Source organism: Macrobrachium nipponense, chromosome 12, assembly GCF_015104395.2.
Source record: "Macrobrachium nipponense isolate FS-2020 chromosome 12, ASM1510439v2, whole genome shotgun sequence".
Classification (NCBI taxonomy): Eukaryota; Metazoa; Arthropoda; class Malacostraca; order Decapoda; family Palaemonidae; genus Macrobrachium; species Macrobrachium nipponense.
The window spans coordinates 53,997,405-54,017,404 of record NC_087205.1 but is presented as its reverse complement, the minus strand read 5'-3'; the positions used below and the strand labels follow the sequence as shown (position 1 = coordinate 54,017,404).

The 20,000-nt window shown below is 34.5% G+C and overlaps 1 protein-coding gene across 13 annotated transcripts in view; it reads left to right on the top strand.

The window, feature by feature from the left end:
- The window catches only part of LOC135224544 (mechanosensory protein 2-like), a 745,504-nt gene extending 730,557 nt beyond the window's left edge, over nt 1-14,947 (top strand). For 10 of the 13 annotated variants that reach the window (XM_064263630.1, XM_064263631.1, XM_064263628.1 and 7 more), the window contains 2 exons: nt 4,406-4,512; nt 11,210-14,947. In XM_064263630.1, coding sequence (XP_064119700.1) covers nt 4,406-4,507 — 102 coding nt within the window. In that variant the 3' untranslated portion in view covers nt 4,508-4,512; nt 11,210-14,947. The remainder of the gene's footprint in view (nt 1-4,405; nt 4,513-11,209) is intronic. The other 3 variants (XM_064263632.1, XM_064263633.1, XM_064263629.1) reach the window with 1 other exon arrangement.
- The last annotated feature ends 5,053 nt before the right edge of the window (nt 14,948-20,000 follow it).

Below are 20,000 nucleotides of genomic sequence, written 5' to 3'. Positions count from 1 at the left end.
AGAGAGGGAGAGGTGAATGACTGAAAAGCAGATGGAATTAATGGAAGTGACTGTGGAAGTCTTAAGGCCAGCAAAATGTGTATTTGCAACTTACTAATTTAACCAATACTGATATAATAAAGGCAAGATGCTTTGGTACAGGGATGAAAGTGTAATTGAGTGGCTGGTTAAGGGCTTGATTCATATCTACAGCAGGGAACAGTTTGCTATGAGATGAATGACTCTGCTTATACCAAGGGTAAAGATGATTTGAGGGGGCTAAGAATTGTAGGGTCATAAACATTTAGTATAACAAATTATTTGATAGAGAGGAAAAGCGTGGGATTTATGAAAGGAAAAGGGTTGGTCAGGTTCTTACTATGAAAGACGACAGGTATGTAAGGCTTTTGGACCAAGTAAAAGGAAAACCTGTGTTTGGCATATGATATTTATAGAAAGTCTCTAATATAATCAATAAAGAGGGTAATGTGCAAGGTGTTTTGAAATCTTGGTTTAGATGACAAGTTGTTAAAAGCTATTACAGGGTTGTGAGAAGGACACGAGGCTTGTGTTAGGATATTATGTAGACAGGAAAGCAACTGGTTTGATGTAATAGTGGTTCTGGAAGAATGGCTGTTCAGTATCTTTATGGATGGAGGGATGCAAGAAATCAGAGGAAGCACAACAGATGTGGGCGTAAAGTTGATGGATAAAAGAAATTGTTAATGGTGTGTGGAACAAATGATATTTGAAATTATAGTTAACGAGCTTCATTGCTTATAAGATGTGAAATTTGAGTGTTGATGGGAGGATGAGTCAGGATTTTAGTGTTAATGGAAACCAGAAGATGGAGAAATGAACGTTAATATTATATTCCTGGTTTGACAATAGAAGCAGTTGATTTATACACGGTTATTGGAGTCAAAATATTGGCTGGTGATAAGATGAAAGAAGAGGTAAGTCATACAAATGGTGAGGTACAGATTTGGGAGATATGTACTACTCAAAGGGCGTTCTTTTTAGGTACGTTTGAATGGAAAATATAGTCTTCAGTCACTAGCGTGTTCTTATTTCGATTCTACCAACTGATTCTTGATTATACAAATAAAATGCCCTGCAATTAGTTTTAACAGTTGTTGCTATTGGCACAACAGATAATTGTAGGTTGTGATACGCCACAACTGAAGACCACCATGCCGTGAAGGCAAGCTTTTGCGAAGGTAATTGCATAATTAGCATCATTTGACTCTGTCAGAATTAAACTGTTTTGTCTATTTTATTAAATACAGGTATTCATTGGAATATTATTTTAATCGTAGAAATGTTATGATATTGTGAACTTCCAATTACTGGATGGTAAGAGTTAAACGAGTCATTTACTATACATTCATACTTCCAGTTATGGAGGCTTGAAGATATTTCTATATAATACCTTTGGTTTTTTTGGAGACAGAGGTCATTCATGCTCTGCTTGAGGGTGGCTTGCCCGATGGATGCAATTCTGGTTCCTTTCATGTCCGATGGGGATGGAGTAATGTGGTACACTAGATTTGGTTGGCCATGAGCTCCTGGTCGTTGATCTGCGACCTTGTGAAGTGGGTCAACTTTTTGGGGTTAGGTTACACAATACATTTCTTCAATTATCGGAAGGCATTGCTCTTAAAACATTAATTTACCTGAATACGTGACTTTTTCCTGGTGAGATGAAATGTATTGATATCATCATTGACTGATGTTTCTGTTTGGAAAGTGGGTGGGTGACTCCTCCGAATTTGGCAAAGTTTTTTTTCACTATATTCTTAGATTAATCGAGGAAGAGTTAGAACAAGATCATTACTGGGTATTGTGAATCATGACGATCATATGTAGTGCTGTTTTCGAGATAGGGCAGAAATTATGCAATCATGAATTTGAGCATTAACTTCATAGACAATGCTTTCAAGAGATGCATAAAGAAAGACCCGGGCATTCTCCAGATTCTTTAGACTGTTTTGTTAACTCGGTTACGTCAGTTTTGATATTGTGATATAAAGTTATAAGAACTCTTATGACTAATACTACTTGGTCTCACGCGCAAAAAGAGAGAGGGGGGGTGGGGGGTGGCGGTTCACTCTTACGTATTAAAACTCTGATCCAGAGATCATAATGTCTGCTTTCATGCAGTTAACACTAAAAATCTTTGTTACTTTTGTCTATTCTTTTTTATAAAATAACCAACCTACTTGCTGCATTGATAGACCTTTGATCTTTTTGGTTAATTCTTTAGGAGGAGAATGAACAGTACAAGGTAGTGATTGCAAGGTAGCAAACGTTGTATTTAATGAGATGAAGTGATTTTCAGATAAGGAAGAATTTGAAAACCATGAGTGGGCGACTTGACGTTTGGTCAGTTGAAGGTATTTTTAAATGGGTATTGTAAATATAGCATCGACTAGTAATTTAATGAAGTCTGCTGTTGTCTGTGTAAAACAAAGAAACATCAATGCACATGACTTTTACGCTATACTCGTTACCATTCGATCGTTTTTTTAATTGTTTCTTAGTAAATTTTAGAGTTTCTAAAAAGTACCTCTTCGCACATTACTTAACTCTTTCGACATATTTTTAGCTTAAAATTGCTTTTACTTGTTTTCTGAAGGGTAAAATAAATATGATTAGACTAAATCCAGCAGTAGTGGTGAATGAGGCTTTCAAACCCACTAGAGTCCTCTTGATAGACACCAGATAAATGAATGGAGTGTGGACGAGCTATGGCATTCGCATCACACTAAATTTGAATGGCTAATTTGAATTTGGGTAATAAATGTATTCAAGGCATTTGATATTTGTATTTTGTCATATGCTCTTCGGGTAACGACATGAAAATGCCACAACACATACCCAATTAGTTAGGAAAGAATTTTAGGAAATACACGGAAACCTGGCATTTGGCGTTATTGGCCAGACGAAGATCACTAAAATGAATGAAAGAAAAACGATAATGCCATTATTCTCACAATGATATTGGTGGTTAGGCTAGAAATCCGAGAGGAACGTTGTCTGTCTGTAGCAGTTGAATTATACTAAAGTAATTTGGTTTATTGAAACTGAGGGGCACATTAGTCTGTTTCCTGAATGTCCAAACCAAAAATGCTTTGCCAATCTTAATGTAAATACTACGGTAAAACTCTAAGGCTTTTTCAATGAAAAATTGCATATGTGACATAGCCCCAGGGACCACTGTGCTCCAATTACTTGAAGAGACGTTTTGAGACTATTGGAAGACGTAGTTATGGAAACTTTAGGCCATTTGAGAACGACTGCATTATTTCTTTAATGGATAAAAAACGTTATGCGGTAGAAATGAGTTTGAGAGCTCGTTCTGAAACTGATTCATCCAGAATTTTAGTTTTTGAGAAATTTTATGCAGTTTCTCTTTGCCAACAGAAAATTGGACAAGAACTTCCTGCAATACAAATGTAGCAGTCAGTTTCTGTCTTTCTCTGTGTCAGTGAGTAACGTTCTATAGGAAGGTTATCTAGAGCACTTGACACAAGATGATACTTACTCTGTTTTTGGAAGGTTGGGAAATGGAAACATATAAAAGCAATTATGGAAACATGTAGATTTAATTGTTATTTAACTGTTAGGAAGCATTGTCTGCTGGAGAGTACTTTTTTTTGCAAATGTTATAAAATATGATTCCTGCTGGTGGTACATTAAGAAGTAAAGGATGTATAATGTTACTAGTTAATGTCAAACTACTTTATGACCAATGATAAGTTCCCTTGGTTGTTAGTTAGGAGAAATCTAACTTGACAGCATATGCAGAGAATGTAGTTCCGAACTTCATCAAAGCAAAACACATAAGGAACAGATTTCAATAATATTTGCACCTTGACTGATATTTTTGTGTACCTATAAGATAAGAATGCATGCTCTTGCTTCTAAAAGTAATGCTAAAAGTGTTAGAATTAGCCATAAATTTCTTTCTGCATATATTATTAAAGCTCCATCATTATAAATAAGAAATTATCAGTCATGAATTTATTTAATTCATTGCAATCCTAAAGTGTTCTGTTAAATATATGACTTCGTTTTGCATAGTAAACTTGCGGAAACTATAAAAAGATATGCTGTGCAACTTGTAATGAGGTTGAATATATTTTTTGGTATTCATTGTGAGACTGAATGTAATTTAAGTTTTTGAGATTCAGGAAGAAATCACTATGAAATATTGCACTTATGATACACTGCTAAACCATACCTGATTCACTCTGTGTCTGCTTCCTTTCTTTCAAATTCTGATGGGCTGATAGGAGAGATTTTCTGTAGGTTGTATGATGCCTTACTAACATATTTTAGACTTACTTTAACATTTCCAGAAAAGCAGCTTAAATAGTTAGCTAGCTTAGGTAGCACTAACCCAGCCACATAATACTTCCAGCTACGCTACTTGCAAACCCTCAGTCAAATATCTGCGGAGAAGAACTCGACCATCATATTCCCTCTTCCAATTGACTTAATCAGCAATCTTGTTTCAAAGTAGGAAAGGTGGTTGGAGATGCAAAGGCAATGCTACTTTTTATTTTACTTTTTCATTAAAGATGCGATATTTATCATGAAACAAGTTTTGCAGACATTTTGATATGATACTAACAGTAATATACTGTATATGACCAAAGGTGAGGCTTTATAAAATAACAGGTATACTGGATCTTTTTGTACTGTAGTTTAAGTAATATCTTAGTCCATGCATTTTGAATTCTACATCATATAATTAATTTTCATAAAAAATAGCCCCTGAACAAATTAACTTTCAAGTTTTATATACATTTAGCTCCATAAAATATCAAATAATAAAAATTGAATTCTAAATATGCATGATCTTGATCACCTTGAAGCTAAAATACATGATAATGAGGAAAGAATACTAGTCATAACGAGTGTTAAATTCTCTCAGTCACTGCATTTGTAAAACCAAAAAGTAATACTTTTTGTATTTGTTGTATGCCTGTGTGTATGAATGGCAAAACTTCAAATTCTAAATTCTAGCCTTTTTTAACACCCAATTATTTTTTTTATTGAACTTAGCCTTTTATGAGAATACTTAGACAACTGCTGTTTCTACCTAAACTATATATATCAGGTTATCAGTACAAACATTGGACATTTTCATTATTTTCTCAACACTACTTATTCCAGTTTAAAGATATAATTTCAGGAAACAGTTAGAGCTAGACTTCGTAAATAAACAAGCACTCCACATACAGCTCTGTTAAAAGATTTTGTAAAATTTTTCTACTTTAACAAATTTTGTCATTGTGTAATGTGTGTTTCTTAATGTGTTTAAATGTGATGTTATTAAATATTTGTGGCTAAATAACGATTTTTTGTACAGAATTTTGACCTTGCATGTTTGTTTATATGTATGTGTCCAGTCACTCAGTGTTCAAGTCACCAACACTTCATCATCAAAATCAGTCAAGTTGCCAACAAAGAATGATCTGCCTAAATTTTTGCTTGTTTTGTGAGATTTTCATTTGTAGCATTAATGTAATTCTCTTATCGGTATGCTTGAAACTGTAGCGCTTTCATTGAAAATTTCTTGTAGCTTAGGACGTACTGAATTCACCCAACGCTCAGCCAGCAGTAGAAGAATGCAAAGGTATATATTTATAATAAGTATATAAATCCGTATCGCAAAGTATTCAGAACAGTAAATGTATACATTGACAATAAAGTTATTCAAGTAGTACTTTTATTAGAACAAAAGATTATATTTGCATGTTTGCATAAGGTATAAAAACAAATATGCACACATGCATGGCTACATACATGCATAATTTCTCCAAAACTAAATCAAATTACTCGTTATCAACATTAATAAAAGAAAAAAAAAAGTTATGCTGCTATAGAGAGCATCTCTTGTCGAAGACTGTTAAGAGCTTGGTTATAACGAGCCTTTTTTGGTACAATTACGTATTCTCAGATATCCAATATTTTTATTATATCCTTCGTGAAAGGTGCCCCTGCGTCAAGAGTGAAAGAACGAGTCGGGTTCCAAGATTTACATATTAGTTGGGAAAGAATATTAATGTTTACCTGCCTTTGCTACACACACACACACACACACACACACACACACACATATATATATATATATATATATATATATATATATATAATATATATATATATATATATACATATATATATATGTATATATATCATACATACATATATATATACATATATATATATATATATATATATATATATATATATATATATATATGTGTGTGTGTGGTGTGTGTGTGTGTATGTATGTATTATGGGCATAATGGCGTAGAGGAGATGATGCGAGATGATGATAGTTCTTTTTGAAGACGGCAATGTAAGAATGTTGATGAAAATCAGTTCTTTGTATTCATTTAGGGTAGAAATTAGCTATTTTTAATCAAACAAAAATAAAAAATTCCTCATAAAATTATCATCTGTAATAAATATATGACTACTTTTGTTGCTGTTAGCCTTTACCAAACATTGCAAGAGAGGCTGTTTCCCCGTGATGTATTGAAGCGTTTCTAAAAATGGTTTTGCAGTACCACCTCAGATGTTTTTTTTATGATTTCTAGATACTCTTATAATAAGAGAAATGTGTAGATTCTCATGTACGTATATGACACCATACCCTAATGCTAATCATCAAAGTCTGATTGCACCTATTTACACAGTCAACGCTGTAGGCCTCAGGCATGACGAAGTGTAAATGGACCGTTCCTCCCCTTCTGTAAGCACCTATGGACTGAAAGTAGCACTGAACTAGATTCAAATCATTCATGCAAAGTTTGTCATGATTCCCCAAGATTTTTACACTAACGTAGTGCTTTTATATCTGTATAGATTTTTCATGGTACAACGTTTAGTGCAGTCATGACTGGTAGTCAAGCTTCAATTCCCTTGTTCCTAACTGAAAAACTCCATTTCTCTTTACTTTTTCTTAGCTCTGTTGTGTTTTGTCTTATTTCATGGTAAAACTTTAGTGATTCGATTTCATGGAGTATATTACACAAGCTTTCTTGTTCAGAAAAATATCAGTCTTTTGGTTTTAATGTTTGGAGAGTAACGGTTTTTATGACGTAATTCAGTTTGCATTTAGAAAGAAAAAGCTGTCTAGAAGCAGATTATGTGAGTTTTGTTGTTAATGAATGGCTTTAGTAAAAGTTAATTAGAAAAAATAAATAGGATGGAAATGTTTTCCCTGCAATTGGTGTCCCAGAGAAAACTGAAAATCACTGACATTGCACCAGTGATTATGAAGTTCAAACAGACCACTATTGGCCCAATTCAGTGTACTTTTTATCCATGGCATTCTAACTCTTGTAATGGACTATTAGGAACTAACTTAAAACCATCCATTCTTTACAGCAAGTGATAATATAGGTGTCTTAAGTTTTTTAATAGCATTACTTATTTATATTTTTACAATGGAAACATAATTTACCTCTGAATACTACTCCAAATAGGCTTCTCTTAGTAGGGAAATGTACAGTACTAAGTTAGGATTCGTATTGTGTTTCCTCTTTAGAGTTATAAGATTAATTATTTTGGTCATGTAATTTACTAAAAAAAAAATTACATTGACAGGAGGCGCTTTAACGTTCACAATTATTTTTTCAGTCCTAAAAGGTGGTTTTTAAGTTTCCTCTAAGAAGAATAGTGATCAGCAGGAATACTTACTGTTCAGCTGATAACTTGTAAAAGTCCTTTTTCCTTTTGACCTATGAACTTCGTATACTACATTAAATTCGAGCTTCAAATTTAAGATAAACTCAGGTGGTATTGTACATTATTCATTTTATATGGGAAAATAACGATCTGTAAATTTTGTCATTTTTATTGTGGTCTTTTCTGGTTAGACAATCATTTCTTGGTTACAAATTTACACTGTTTTAGTACCTACACAGAGTACAAGGTTTACACTCTCTCAAATAGTAACGTGCTTGTTACACAACTTACATAATTGTACAATAACGATTTTCTTTTCTGTGCCCGATCTGTGAATATTAAATGTGCAACAGTTGGGGCTTACCGTTTTTTTGGCTGTCCTACCCTGGGTTAAGATTTATCAGTAATAGCCTTTTCATGTTGGCAACTCTTTCTGAAACTGGTTTGCTGGTGATTGAACCACCTGAGTAGGTTGATTGGAGACAAATTTATGATCAAATAAACTCTTGTAAATTGTGTTATTGGTACTTTTACTTAATTACGAAAAAATTAACTACTTGTTTTTTAGCATCTCTACTGCATATACTTCCATTTGGAAGTTCATAACTGCTAACCATTTGTCACAGTGCAAGATATACAGTTGTTTAGCCTGAATATTGCAAATTTATGATCCAGCTTCTCTTATTGATGATGACTTTTAATCTGACATCTCTTTCTGCTCCAAAATGCACGTCAGAGCCTCATTACATACTAGATGACAACTTAAAAAAGAAAGGGAAATTGTTAGGCAATGTTTAACAATCGGTGATGTTGCATGTGCTTTAAATTTTTCTATGACGTGTTGTGTAATGCAGTGGTTACTTTTGTAATGTAGTTTATCTACGCGTAATCAATTCTTGTACCATACGTACATCTACATCAGTCGTATACAGTACATTGAGTATTCTTGTAAGTTATGTAAGCCTTTTCCTTGTATTTGTTTGTTTATGACTTGTATGTGTAGTAGTACAGTATATTGGTCACCATTTTCTTTTCCCTACTTTTCTACAAATTATTTTGGTCAGCTGCCTGTAGTTTATCAGTACATCAGTTTTGCAGTACTTGTGTCATGACTACCAGTTCTCTTTACATTGGAAATCATGCATTGAAATTTCAGTTTCTTTTTCTGAACTTTTTTTTTATTCTATGTGTGTTTGTCTAACAAAACATTTTCACAGAAAATAATTGATTTTTATTTTGGTCTGAAATATATTACACAATAATTTGTCCATTTTTAAACTTCCACATCCACTTGCTGAAAGCCAAAATTCTTTTTGGTGTAACTTCTCAGTTTTGTGCCTCTATAACACAACATTGTTGAGACTCAAGTAAACATGTAGTAAAGAATCAAGATTTTGTTAGTGAGTTTGTCAGTCCTGCAAAACCCCAACATCCCAACAAAAGATTATGCAAAAGTATATTTACAAATTTTATATTCTCAAAATGAATAGATTTTCCATAAGTTTCATTCCAAATCCTTTTTATCATAGAATGTTTCAACATCAACATTTTTATTATTTATTCGAGTCTTGCCCATATAGTGCCATCATAGTGCATGAAGTGATGTTATTAATGTCTTCATTGTTGCAAAAATTACCCATCTTGATTTTGCGATTACAAATGGTGAAATTTCTTGGATTTAAGTAGTTAAAAAGTAAAGACAAAAACAAATATTCTAAATGTTTACATGTGCACTGAAGCACTTGCTCGAGCTGTAATCCTAGTGCTGCACAAAATTCTTAATGAAACCATACCCCCTAGGTTCTATCAGAGGTATTGTCATTAATAAACGTTCATTTAATTTTTTCAAAATGAGCCTACTTGTAACAGAGTTAATCAAGCTGAGTTTATGTTTTTCATACAACATGCATATGACACTGAGCAGGTGGCTCAGGTAATTCATTTTGCAATTGCTTCTCAATTTTATTCATCTTTAACAATGAAATTTAAATCTTAACAAAAGTTATATTTTTAGAACATTATCATCTAGCAAGAGCAAAAGTAACTTGTCCGTTTAAACTCCTCTTCAGTTTTATCATTTTTAGATGATTTGTTTTCATCCAAGTCGATATTTTTTCTTTTTTGTATCATTTTAATAAGTGTTTTTATCTCTCTCGTTTTTCCTTTATAAATCCACTCCAAGAGAAAGTTGGAGGCATCTGGAGTTATGGGGAGCATGTCAAGAAAGCACTTAATATGCTGAAAAAGATTGATCCCCAGACATTGATGATAACATAATCAAACTATACTCTAATCAAATTATATCATAACATTAAAATGTGGTATTGATGTTTGATACATTACAGAATTGTTTATGAAGCTATTATTGCCAGGTTTAATTAAAAAAATGTAAATAGTGCAAATGGGAAATTGCAAGTTTTTAATTTGCTTGATTTTTATAGCTATGGAAAATCTTTGGGTGCCACAAAAAATCTATTAGCTCTAAAATATTCGTATGTCGATGCCAAACCTTTTTATACAAAATCAGAGTAAAGATATTTGCCTGACGGTATTACTACTTATTATCCATTTTTCGTTGCATATCTGAGCAGAGTTTTAGACATCTCAGTAACCGAGACCTAGATTCATCCTTTATTATCGTCCTCCTAATTTACTGACGTGTAATGTAAGAGAAGGAGCTCAAGTGAAAACATTATCTGAATTCTATCCCAAACTGACAATTCTCCAAGAGCACTTTTGGTTGACATATCTTCCGCCTATAGTTTAATACCTTATCCATAGATTTCAGTGAATGATAGACTTTCATACATATTATTCGTTAAAAATCATCTATATGCAAAACTGTTTGTGTATCTTCATTTTCCACATTGGTCATTTATGACTATTAATGACACAAACATTTGAACCAATTTTGTAGTTGTTAGTTGTTTTAAAATTAAATGGCCTTGAAAGTAAAAAAAAAAAAAAAAAAAAAAAAAAAAAGAGTGGCACTGCATTGGAATACTACTTATATTTATTGTAGATTTAAACAGGTTCAAACCTTAAGAAAGAGCCACATTCAGAAACAAAATTATATGTATAATACATGTGTTTAATTTGGAGATTTCTAACGCTTGATATCAGTAATTTATTTTTTTACTATTATCTTCTAACCAATTTAACGAAATGAACAGATCTATTGAAAATTACCTTAAAAGAACAGTTACTAAGTCCTGCACTGTCCTTGAATGTTATTGGGTTTTTTACATCTGTTTTGTTTTCTTTTGTATTGTATGTGTATTGTTTGCATGCGTGTAGTTTTGTTTGTTGTGTGTATTTCTTCTACTTATAGATTTTACATTAAATGACATGTGTACAAGCTTTACTGGAAATTCTTTTGCATTTAAGTACAAATACTGTACATGTAAATGTTATGCATGTACTCAGCTGGCTTGCAATTTCTTCTGTAATACTGAGATGGGATATTCTTTTACTCAGTAATCATACATACCATATATATAATTTTTACCTTTCTTTCCAGCTCCGCTATTTACAAACCCTCAACACCATCTCAGCAGAAAAGAACTCCACCATCATCTTCCCGGTACCAGTGGATATCATTCGACACTACATGAATAAGTAATAATTCACAGGTAGTACCAGTTAGATCTATGATGGGAAGCTGAATAGTACATATAAGCTGAAGATAAAGGAATATGGTAAACCACTTATTTTTGGGATCCTGTTATATCAGTTTTGTTCAATTCATTACAGCCTATAATTCCTCTCCCTTTACACCATTTCTTTACATTTTTACACAATGGTTTAAGGCATTGTAATAAATAGTGTGTATCACATATCTCCATGAGGGCTGTCGGTTATACTGTACAGTGATAAGTTTCTTTGTACTTTACAGTAAGTACTGTAATTATTCACTTTGAAACTGAACCTAGCTCAGCTCCATTGTCTCTTTGTTGTGTAGATCTGTTTTGACCAGTTGTCAGGACTGAGATATCAAGAAAATTTCTATCCAAATCCCAGAGTTGGAAAGCTGTACTTCAAAGTATTCCATTTGATTTTAATCACAACTTCCCCGTGCACATAAATGTGATGAAATTTAGATTATGAAATAGGTGAGTTCCTACAATATTTCCTTTTTTCTCTGAGCAGTTAATTTGAACAGAAGACAAATTTTACAATACTGTATAATGCTGGTTCCTCACCGTATCCGTAATAAAGTGGTTTCTCAAGCTTCTGCAGATGGGTAGCCCATTTCACGCTACCCCCTAAATGGTTGGACAAGTACAGTATGTATAAATGTCAGTCTTATCACAAACTTGATTGCACATAACACAAACAATTACTTTACTGTAATACTCGTGATAAGAAAGATTTGATGGATGTCATGTTAAGTCATTATGGCTAAAACTAAATATTGCAAAATATGAGAAAAAAGTTTAAAGGAAGTATTTTAGTGAAACTTATCCCCTCATGATAGTGTGTCAAGACATGTTTGTTGATGGTATTGTTTACATTTGTACCTGTACAGGTCTTCATTCTGTGGTGTTAAAGTACATTTGTTAAGGTAAGCCAAACATGGTTACACTCAATAAATACTTAATGATTAAAATGGACATAGCACATTTGAAGGTGTAAACAGCACTTGTTAAAAGAAAATGGGTGGTTCTAATAAGTTGTTAAAAAAAACATACTTTAACACACTTGAAAAAATTTACTGTACACAGACTTGTTCATGGAATGTTTGTCACACAAACTTAGAAAAATGCCTCAAATAATTATCAGTACATACTGTACAGTATTATTTACAAACATATTCAAACAATCCCACATGGCATTTCACACACAATATTTATTGCAAGTACTCTCCCGGGCTTTGAACGTATTAATGTTATTTGTGTAACAAGTACACAACCCACTTTTTAATGTTAATTGTGAGATTAATATATCTATTAATCTCGACACATTCTTCATGTTTGTAAATGTAAATGGTAATGGCTCCGACTAAATTAGAAAAGTGAGCTCTTTGTTTGCTGTTGAAGGAGAACTAATCTTCCATTGCTTTTCCACATGTAAGATAGCGTGTGTTACCTCCGTCTGGACTACAGAATGTGATTCATTGCAAATTTTTCTTTATCATATCATGTTTAGATATAAAACACATCAGAACCTTAGTTAAGACGGCAACTGATGTATAGTAATTAAGTCGTATCCAACTTCCATGAACACGTTATTTTTTGTAGACTGTGTTGAACCTTTATTGTTATCACCTACACTCACAGACACTTTACTAAACACACTCATCTTGCTTTTTGATTTCTATCTTAATTATTTATTATAACTTCCCATACAAATTGTGTCTTAAAGCAATTGCATTTTTGGAGTTAAACGATGGTGATGAGTGGTTTTGTATAAATGTTATTTCTTAGTAGGAGTGGGTTTGGGAGGTAGATTGTTATTGAAATATCAAAGAACCAAACTGATATTTCAAAGTTTTGACTTTCATTTTTGAAAACAAAACGTACATATATATATATATATATATAAATATATATATAATATTCTTTCATGCAAAATGCTACAGTTTATATTTCCTAAAGATAAAAAAAAATATAAAAGAACCTTATCTTGCGTAGGAATTTTTCAGAGATCGGCCATTGAAGTCTAGGAGTGAATATTCACGTGCCAGTTAGATTGAGAGATCTGAATTTAATCAGATCCATAGATAATCCCTTAATTATGTAGAAGTTATTATTGCATTACTGTATCATTTTGATTGACTATGATCCGAAAATTGTCTATAATATATATTAGATTAGTTTAATTAATTCAGTATTTCAGCAAGTGTGTATATATACCAGAAAATGATGAACTGTTAAGCAAAGTTTCTATTCTAATGATAAGCAGAGGAAACTTACGAAAAGTAATCAGGGTTAGGGAATTAAATTCTGGGCATGTCACGGCTAGGCCCTTTGTCCTGCTTAGCCTAGGGCCTGTGATCTTTCTAGAATAGGACTTTGTGACCTGACCCCTTGCTAGGTTAGGTTAGGTTAGACTTGTAGGTTATTTTGGCGACTTAATCTAGCACATTGTCCAGAGTTTAATATTCCAACACTATTAGTTATGTGCAAGTTACTAATTAGGAAAACGCTCTCAGATTTATGGGAAATATTATTCTAAAAGGTAATACTTTCAAGCAGTTAGATATGCATGTATGATTTTTAACAAATTAGATTTGCTTGGTTTATCTTATTTAAATGAAATAATTTCAATTACGAAACTATTCCAAAAAGGTTATATTTTCAACGATTTATCTAAAAGTTATATTTTCAACAGTTTATCACTATCAGGCATTTATACACAAAATCGATTTGTCAAATATGTTGATTATATTAAGTGACCGCATGTTACATTTTGTTCTTTACCCTTAAGATATATTTTACAGTAGTCACATACAAAAATATACCATAAAATTTAGCATTTATCTTGTTCCATATTTTGTCTTTGTAATCTTAGAGAGTAAAGTACACAAAATGAAATATTGTCCTTAGAATAGATTTAAATCTTTATATTCTTCTGAAAGAATTCAATTTTCCATTCCTTGTGTGCTACTTGGAGATAAAAGGCAAAGCATTTTACTCTGTAAATGAAGTTTGAAAAATAAAAACATATCTTCACACTGTATATAGCATATTTGTAATTGCAAAAATGCACCATGAAATATTTGATCAAAAACTCTCATTACTTATATTTCTCTCTTTAAATACATTGGCCTGTGTTTCTCATCCTAAATGTGTCTCAGTGAAGTGATGATTAAGAGTTTGCACATATGTGTAATGCCTATCATATGAGAGTTTAAATTTTTAATTTCCTTTTTTTATAAGATATCTTCATTTGTTTTTGCTTAGAAACCATTTCATGATGGCCATTTTCAAATGAACATAGCAGAGCTATCATTCTGTTTTGAAATGGACTCTAAGACAAACTAAATAATCTTGTTACAGTTACTTACAATATTAATGCCCAGAACTTGAATGTAGACTAACACCATTGAGTATTCTTCATGTAGATTTTTAATAAACTTCAGAAAAACCACTCATCATTAACATAGCGCAAAAGTTGTATAAATGACAAGAAGTTTACATAACTATGATGGCACAGGAATGGTTTTTCTGGGGTAACATGCTTGTGTATGTTACCATCCATTAATGTTAAATCATGTTTCTTTTATACAGAATAAGAATAAATTTTACTTCATCAAGTTTGATCTTTTATTACTTGTTTCACTCTCCTATTTGTTCTTAAGTAATTATAAGCATAAGAAAAAGTTCTCTCAACTCCTGCAGGCATTGTTGTAACGTAGTTCTTTAGACTTTCTTTTGACATGGAGGTGAACTGTAAACATTTTTATTTTTTTTTTACTTTATGTTATTAACATTCTGTTAACTAGGAGTTTTAAAATCATGAATGGCAAAATACTATCTAGCCAATTTTCTTCTTTACCAACTTGGCACGCACACTGAGAAGCAATTCTCAATTGTTAAATTGCAACTATCTGTCCAATAAAAGCCTTAAAAAACCCTTCTTAAAAATGAGGTGATCATACTTTTCACAGCTCTGCAACACCCAATTAATCTACCCGCAAGAGAGATGATCTTCATAATTCTTCATGTTGTTCTGCCATAACACGCACAAAGCTTTTTAATCCTGCTTAGTGCTTAAGTAATATTTCATGTATCACAATTGGTCTTCCAAATCACAAATAAAGTACTAAACATTATAAAATGACAAATTTTTGAACTATATACAAACCTGAGGTCTTTACATAAAGATGCTTCGGTGCAGCTGGAGACCGGCCGTTTAACTACTTTAAACAAGTTGGTTGGGAGTCCCGCCCACCCAGGGAGCAGAACCTCAGGTTGGTAAAGCAAGGAAAAATCTAAATTACTTTAAAATTTTCATTTGTTCCTACACAATACACAAACTATCAGTCTTTACACAGAAAGACTTCTTGGTGGAAGGATTCTGAGTAAGCTTCTGAACTGACTAGCAGTTCGCCTCACCTGGGCCTCCTTCCTGGTCATAGAAGAGTAAAGGAAAGGAAGCCATGCCTCTGACGTTTTGAACAAAAGTGTGAACAACTGTGTGTTCAACAGTCAGACTTCTGGACCTTTCGAATTAATGTGTGCGTAGCAACATTGCTTCGAGCAACGATTGATAAACCGAGAGTGTTGGAGACAATAAAACTAGAGAGATAAGCAAAAGGTGGTTTTATCATCAGTCCCTCTCTTCACTTGCTAGAGAGAGGTGAGGACTTGCATCTACGTATTAATCTATCTAAGAATATAGACAGGATACTCAATTATGTAGCCTCACCTGCATGGCCCGTCCGAACCAGCATGTGATGGATAGCTACTCATCTCTCTGTGCAAGAGAAGGAAAGATAAAAGAGAGAAGGGAAGGAGTCCGTCCCCCACTCACTTTCACTCTTTGTTACCGAACACCTCCATGAAAAAAAAAAAAAAAAGTTTCCCAAAGCCTGTGGGCAACGTCCTGAAGGTAGAAAGACGTGAGAGTAGACAGCTTAGACCACTTTCCGTCCTAATACTTGTAGAACAAAACAGGTTCTTCCCGAATCCAATGGACAGACTAATGGCCCTGTCCTTATGAGGTACTCGGAACGAACTCCTAGCTACATGATAGCCTTATGAAGTTATAAAGAAATTTTGTTCTTGAACACTTCTTTCTTAGCCAAGCCAGTACTGACAAAAAGCCATCGACACTCAGGCCTAAGGTGAGGTGTCAAGTCCAATGCCAATAGTACCGTAGCACTCTAACTGGACACAATAGTATCTTGTTACAGTCCCTAGATGGAACTGAACATGACTCAAAAGTCTTTACTACATGTTCTGGGACAAACTTGAGTGAAACAGAACCTCATCTCCTAGAGTGGCCTAGTCTTCCTCCAGGCCACGGCCTCTACAGAAAAAGAAAACTAAGCAGGAGACCTCCTTCTCCAAGCAAGCTTACCTGTAGGTCTGCAACAACTTCTGGGACCCTGGCACTATTCCTATGGAAGAACGTGCTGGGGGGTGAGGCCATGCCCTCTTTCTTGTAAGTCAGGTCTGGTTCCTTAGACCAGGGGACCTTACCGGTGTCAAGGGACTCTGACCAGCAGCAGAAGAATATTACCTTCTCGGGGAAAAGATTTCTTGGGGCTGATATTGGTAACATGGGGTCTATTGTGGTCCCATGCACCTCTGGGGATGTAAGTGTCCGTGGAGAACCATGTACTTCTGGTGACCCATGTACCTCTGGTGACTTGTGCATCCATGGACCTCGTGCACCTGTAATTCCTGTGGCATGGGACTCTGTGGGACCCCGTGCAACAGTTGCTACTGATGCATGGGGGTCAATGGAGCCCCATGCAGTGGTGGAAGGCTCTTCACTGGTCTGGGAAGGTGACTCCCAGGGACCTGTGTCAGGGACATGGTCATGGAAACCTGTGCCACTATTGCACAATGGTCCTGTGTCCGTAGACAGGGGTGAGCAATTGAGAGATCCCTTTGCCTCTTCTGAGGCCTCAAGACTGTTCCACGGGTGTTGGGAGATGTTTCTATCAACGACCACGGAAGTGGAACAATAGAACAGCACATTGAAAGTTTCTGTTGTGCTGATCTATGATTGGGAGGTTCTAAAGACTGGAAAATCCTGCATGTCTGAGTGAAAGGCCAATTCCTTGTCACCTGACACTGATAACTTAGCTTATTTGCCATTATGTTCTGGTTCCCGGAATGTACTTGGCTAACAGCTCTACCAAGTGTGAGACCGCTTACTCATACACCTGTACTGCCAACATGTAGAACTGAAGGAAAACCAGTCCCCCATTCCTGCTTCTTGATGAAAGTTACTCTCATGGTGATGGGGAATACTGATACTTGATTGGCACCACAGATTAACTCATCAAAATCCTGAATCTCTTGAAGTGTTAAGGAATCTGTTATGGGTTCCAGGATATTTATGTGGAGGCATTTGCCATTCCAGTTCCACTCACTTACAAACAACAGCTCTTCCAGGTGTGCACCTCTTCCCTTGGCCGATGCACATGAGAATGGGAGGATGAGTGCAAAGAGACACTACAATAAGGTTCCTATTGGCTAGCCACCAGGCTAATCCCCAATTCAATCCAACCCTGGGAGGAATGGAAAGGAATAGAGTCCCTTATTGGAGACTTGTATTCCTGCATCCTTCCCTGAAGGGAACAAGGGTGAAGCCATTCATGAGGGCCCAGCTTCCCCAAGGGCGACAGGTGAATGAGGATGACTTGTCACTGTTGAGCTGGTTGTTCCTGTAAAGACACAAACAACTGTACTATTCTCTGAACCTGCTGATATGAGGCTAAGACCATACACCAGCATGTTCCAGACACTAAGTGTTATGCTTGAGTGTGAGATCAGGCTTCTTGAACTTTAACAAGACTGCCAAGTCCTGACAAATTAGAGAGGTCGTCTCTTGTCCCCAGACAAGATGGATATATATGCAACACGTTCAATATGGTGTTCCTTACCTGAAAACCACTGAATGTAGCACTGGCCATCCTGAAAGAATATTTCTAATACACACAGATACAACTCAAAATTAGTGTAGGTTACTGATCTAAATTCTGAGCTACAAAACTAGACTTTATTCTAGGAAACAAGCAAGGCTCATCTATCAAGGAAACTTGGATTAAATAATTCAATTAATCAACAACAAAATTAAACCCAGATAAACCTTGTATGGGGAGAACAGATGGATTTCCAGCAACACATGGGAAACTAAACAAAACCAATCCCAAAATCTAAAAAACCATATTACTTCAAAACGAATGTAGAAAATGAAACGCCTCCATTCGAACACTGAAACATTGACATGTCGCCAGTATGCAGAGGAATTTGATATCCTATACAATTAAACCAAGACCCAGTGCATGTTGCTGCTCCCGAGATCGCTTATGCATATTGCAGAACCACAAATTTTCCTCGGCAATCATCGGCTGAAATTCATGTATGAATTTCCATATTTGGGTCACATTACCACGGACGATCTAAAAGATATGACAGACATAGAACAGAGGTGTCATAAACTATGTGCAACACAATTGCAAGGAGGTTTGCCTTCTGTCACAGAGACATGAAACTGCTGCCCTTCCACTCATATTGCTACAGTATCTATGGGTGTTCCCTCTGGACGAACTATATGTGAGAGACCATGAGATGTATCACTGTTGTGCACAATGACATTTTGAGGCGCCTAGCAAACAGTCCTTGCTATCACTCGGGCGCACAATTGTTCACAGAAAACCGCTTGAACACTTTAAAACTCATTGTAAGGCGAACAATTTCCAGTCTGATAACCCCAGTGAGAAACAGCAGCAATTCACTCATGCAAAGTATCCTAAGCAGTGAGGCAAAAGAGGCTCTAAATTGTGGGAAAGATGGAAAAATGAGGCGTTTGTTCCCTATATGACTTAATCTCCGTCTTTAGCAAATTGTCATCTGCAAAATCTGTCATTATTATTATATTTCTACAGTTACTGTTATTAATGATACTTTCCTTTTTTCATTATTACTGTGAATATTATCAACATAGAGTTTCGTTACATTCAATTTCGTATTTAGCCCTCTGACCTGACTACTTTAACCACCTAAAGTCCCTATCTGGAATTTATTTATATGCTATCTGTTCACCAATTGTTATAATTTTTAATGTTTTTTTTCTTAGCTATTATCAATATTATTACTGTCATTACCATTATTATGATTACTATCATTTATACTGCTTCAGGAACTGTGTGGATATTGCCGATTAATATTTTATCATGATATTTCATATATCTAGATTGTGTACATTATTGTCTAAACTTTGTATATTCCATGTCTATGGCCTTGAGCTGAAAATAAAATTCATTATTATTATTGATTGTTATAAATCAAATATCTCATACTAATATGGTCTAATAACCCCTTCCTCCAGTAATCAAACATCTTCATGGGGCTCAATCGAAGTTCCTTTCAGAGGGAAGACATGGTCTCAATTAAAATTTAACCATGTGCGAGACATAAAAATGAATAATGACGTTCGCTGCTTAACACTGGACACTAAAAAAAAGTAGTAAGATGTTCTACTTACTTTCTATGGCCATGTCTGCACTAACAATGTCTTGTCACAGTCTCATGCTCATCGTGAATTCTGGATTTGCAGTGAACTATAATGCTATAGTAACCCCTCAAGCAGGGTGTAGTGCCATAGACAAATGCACAAACTCCTTAAAA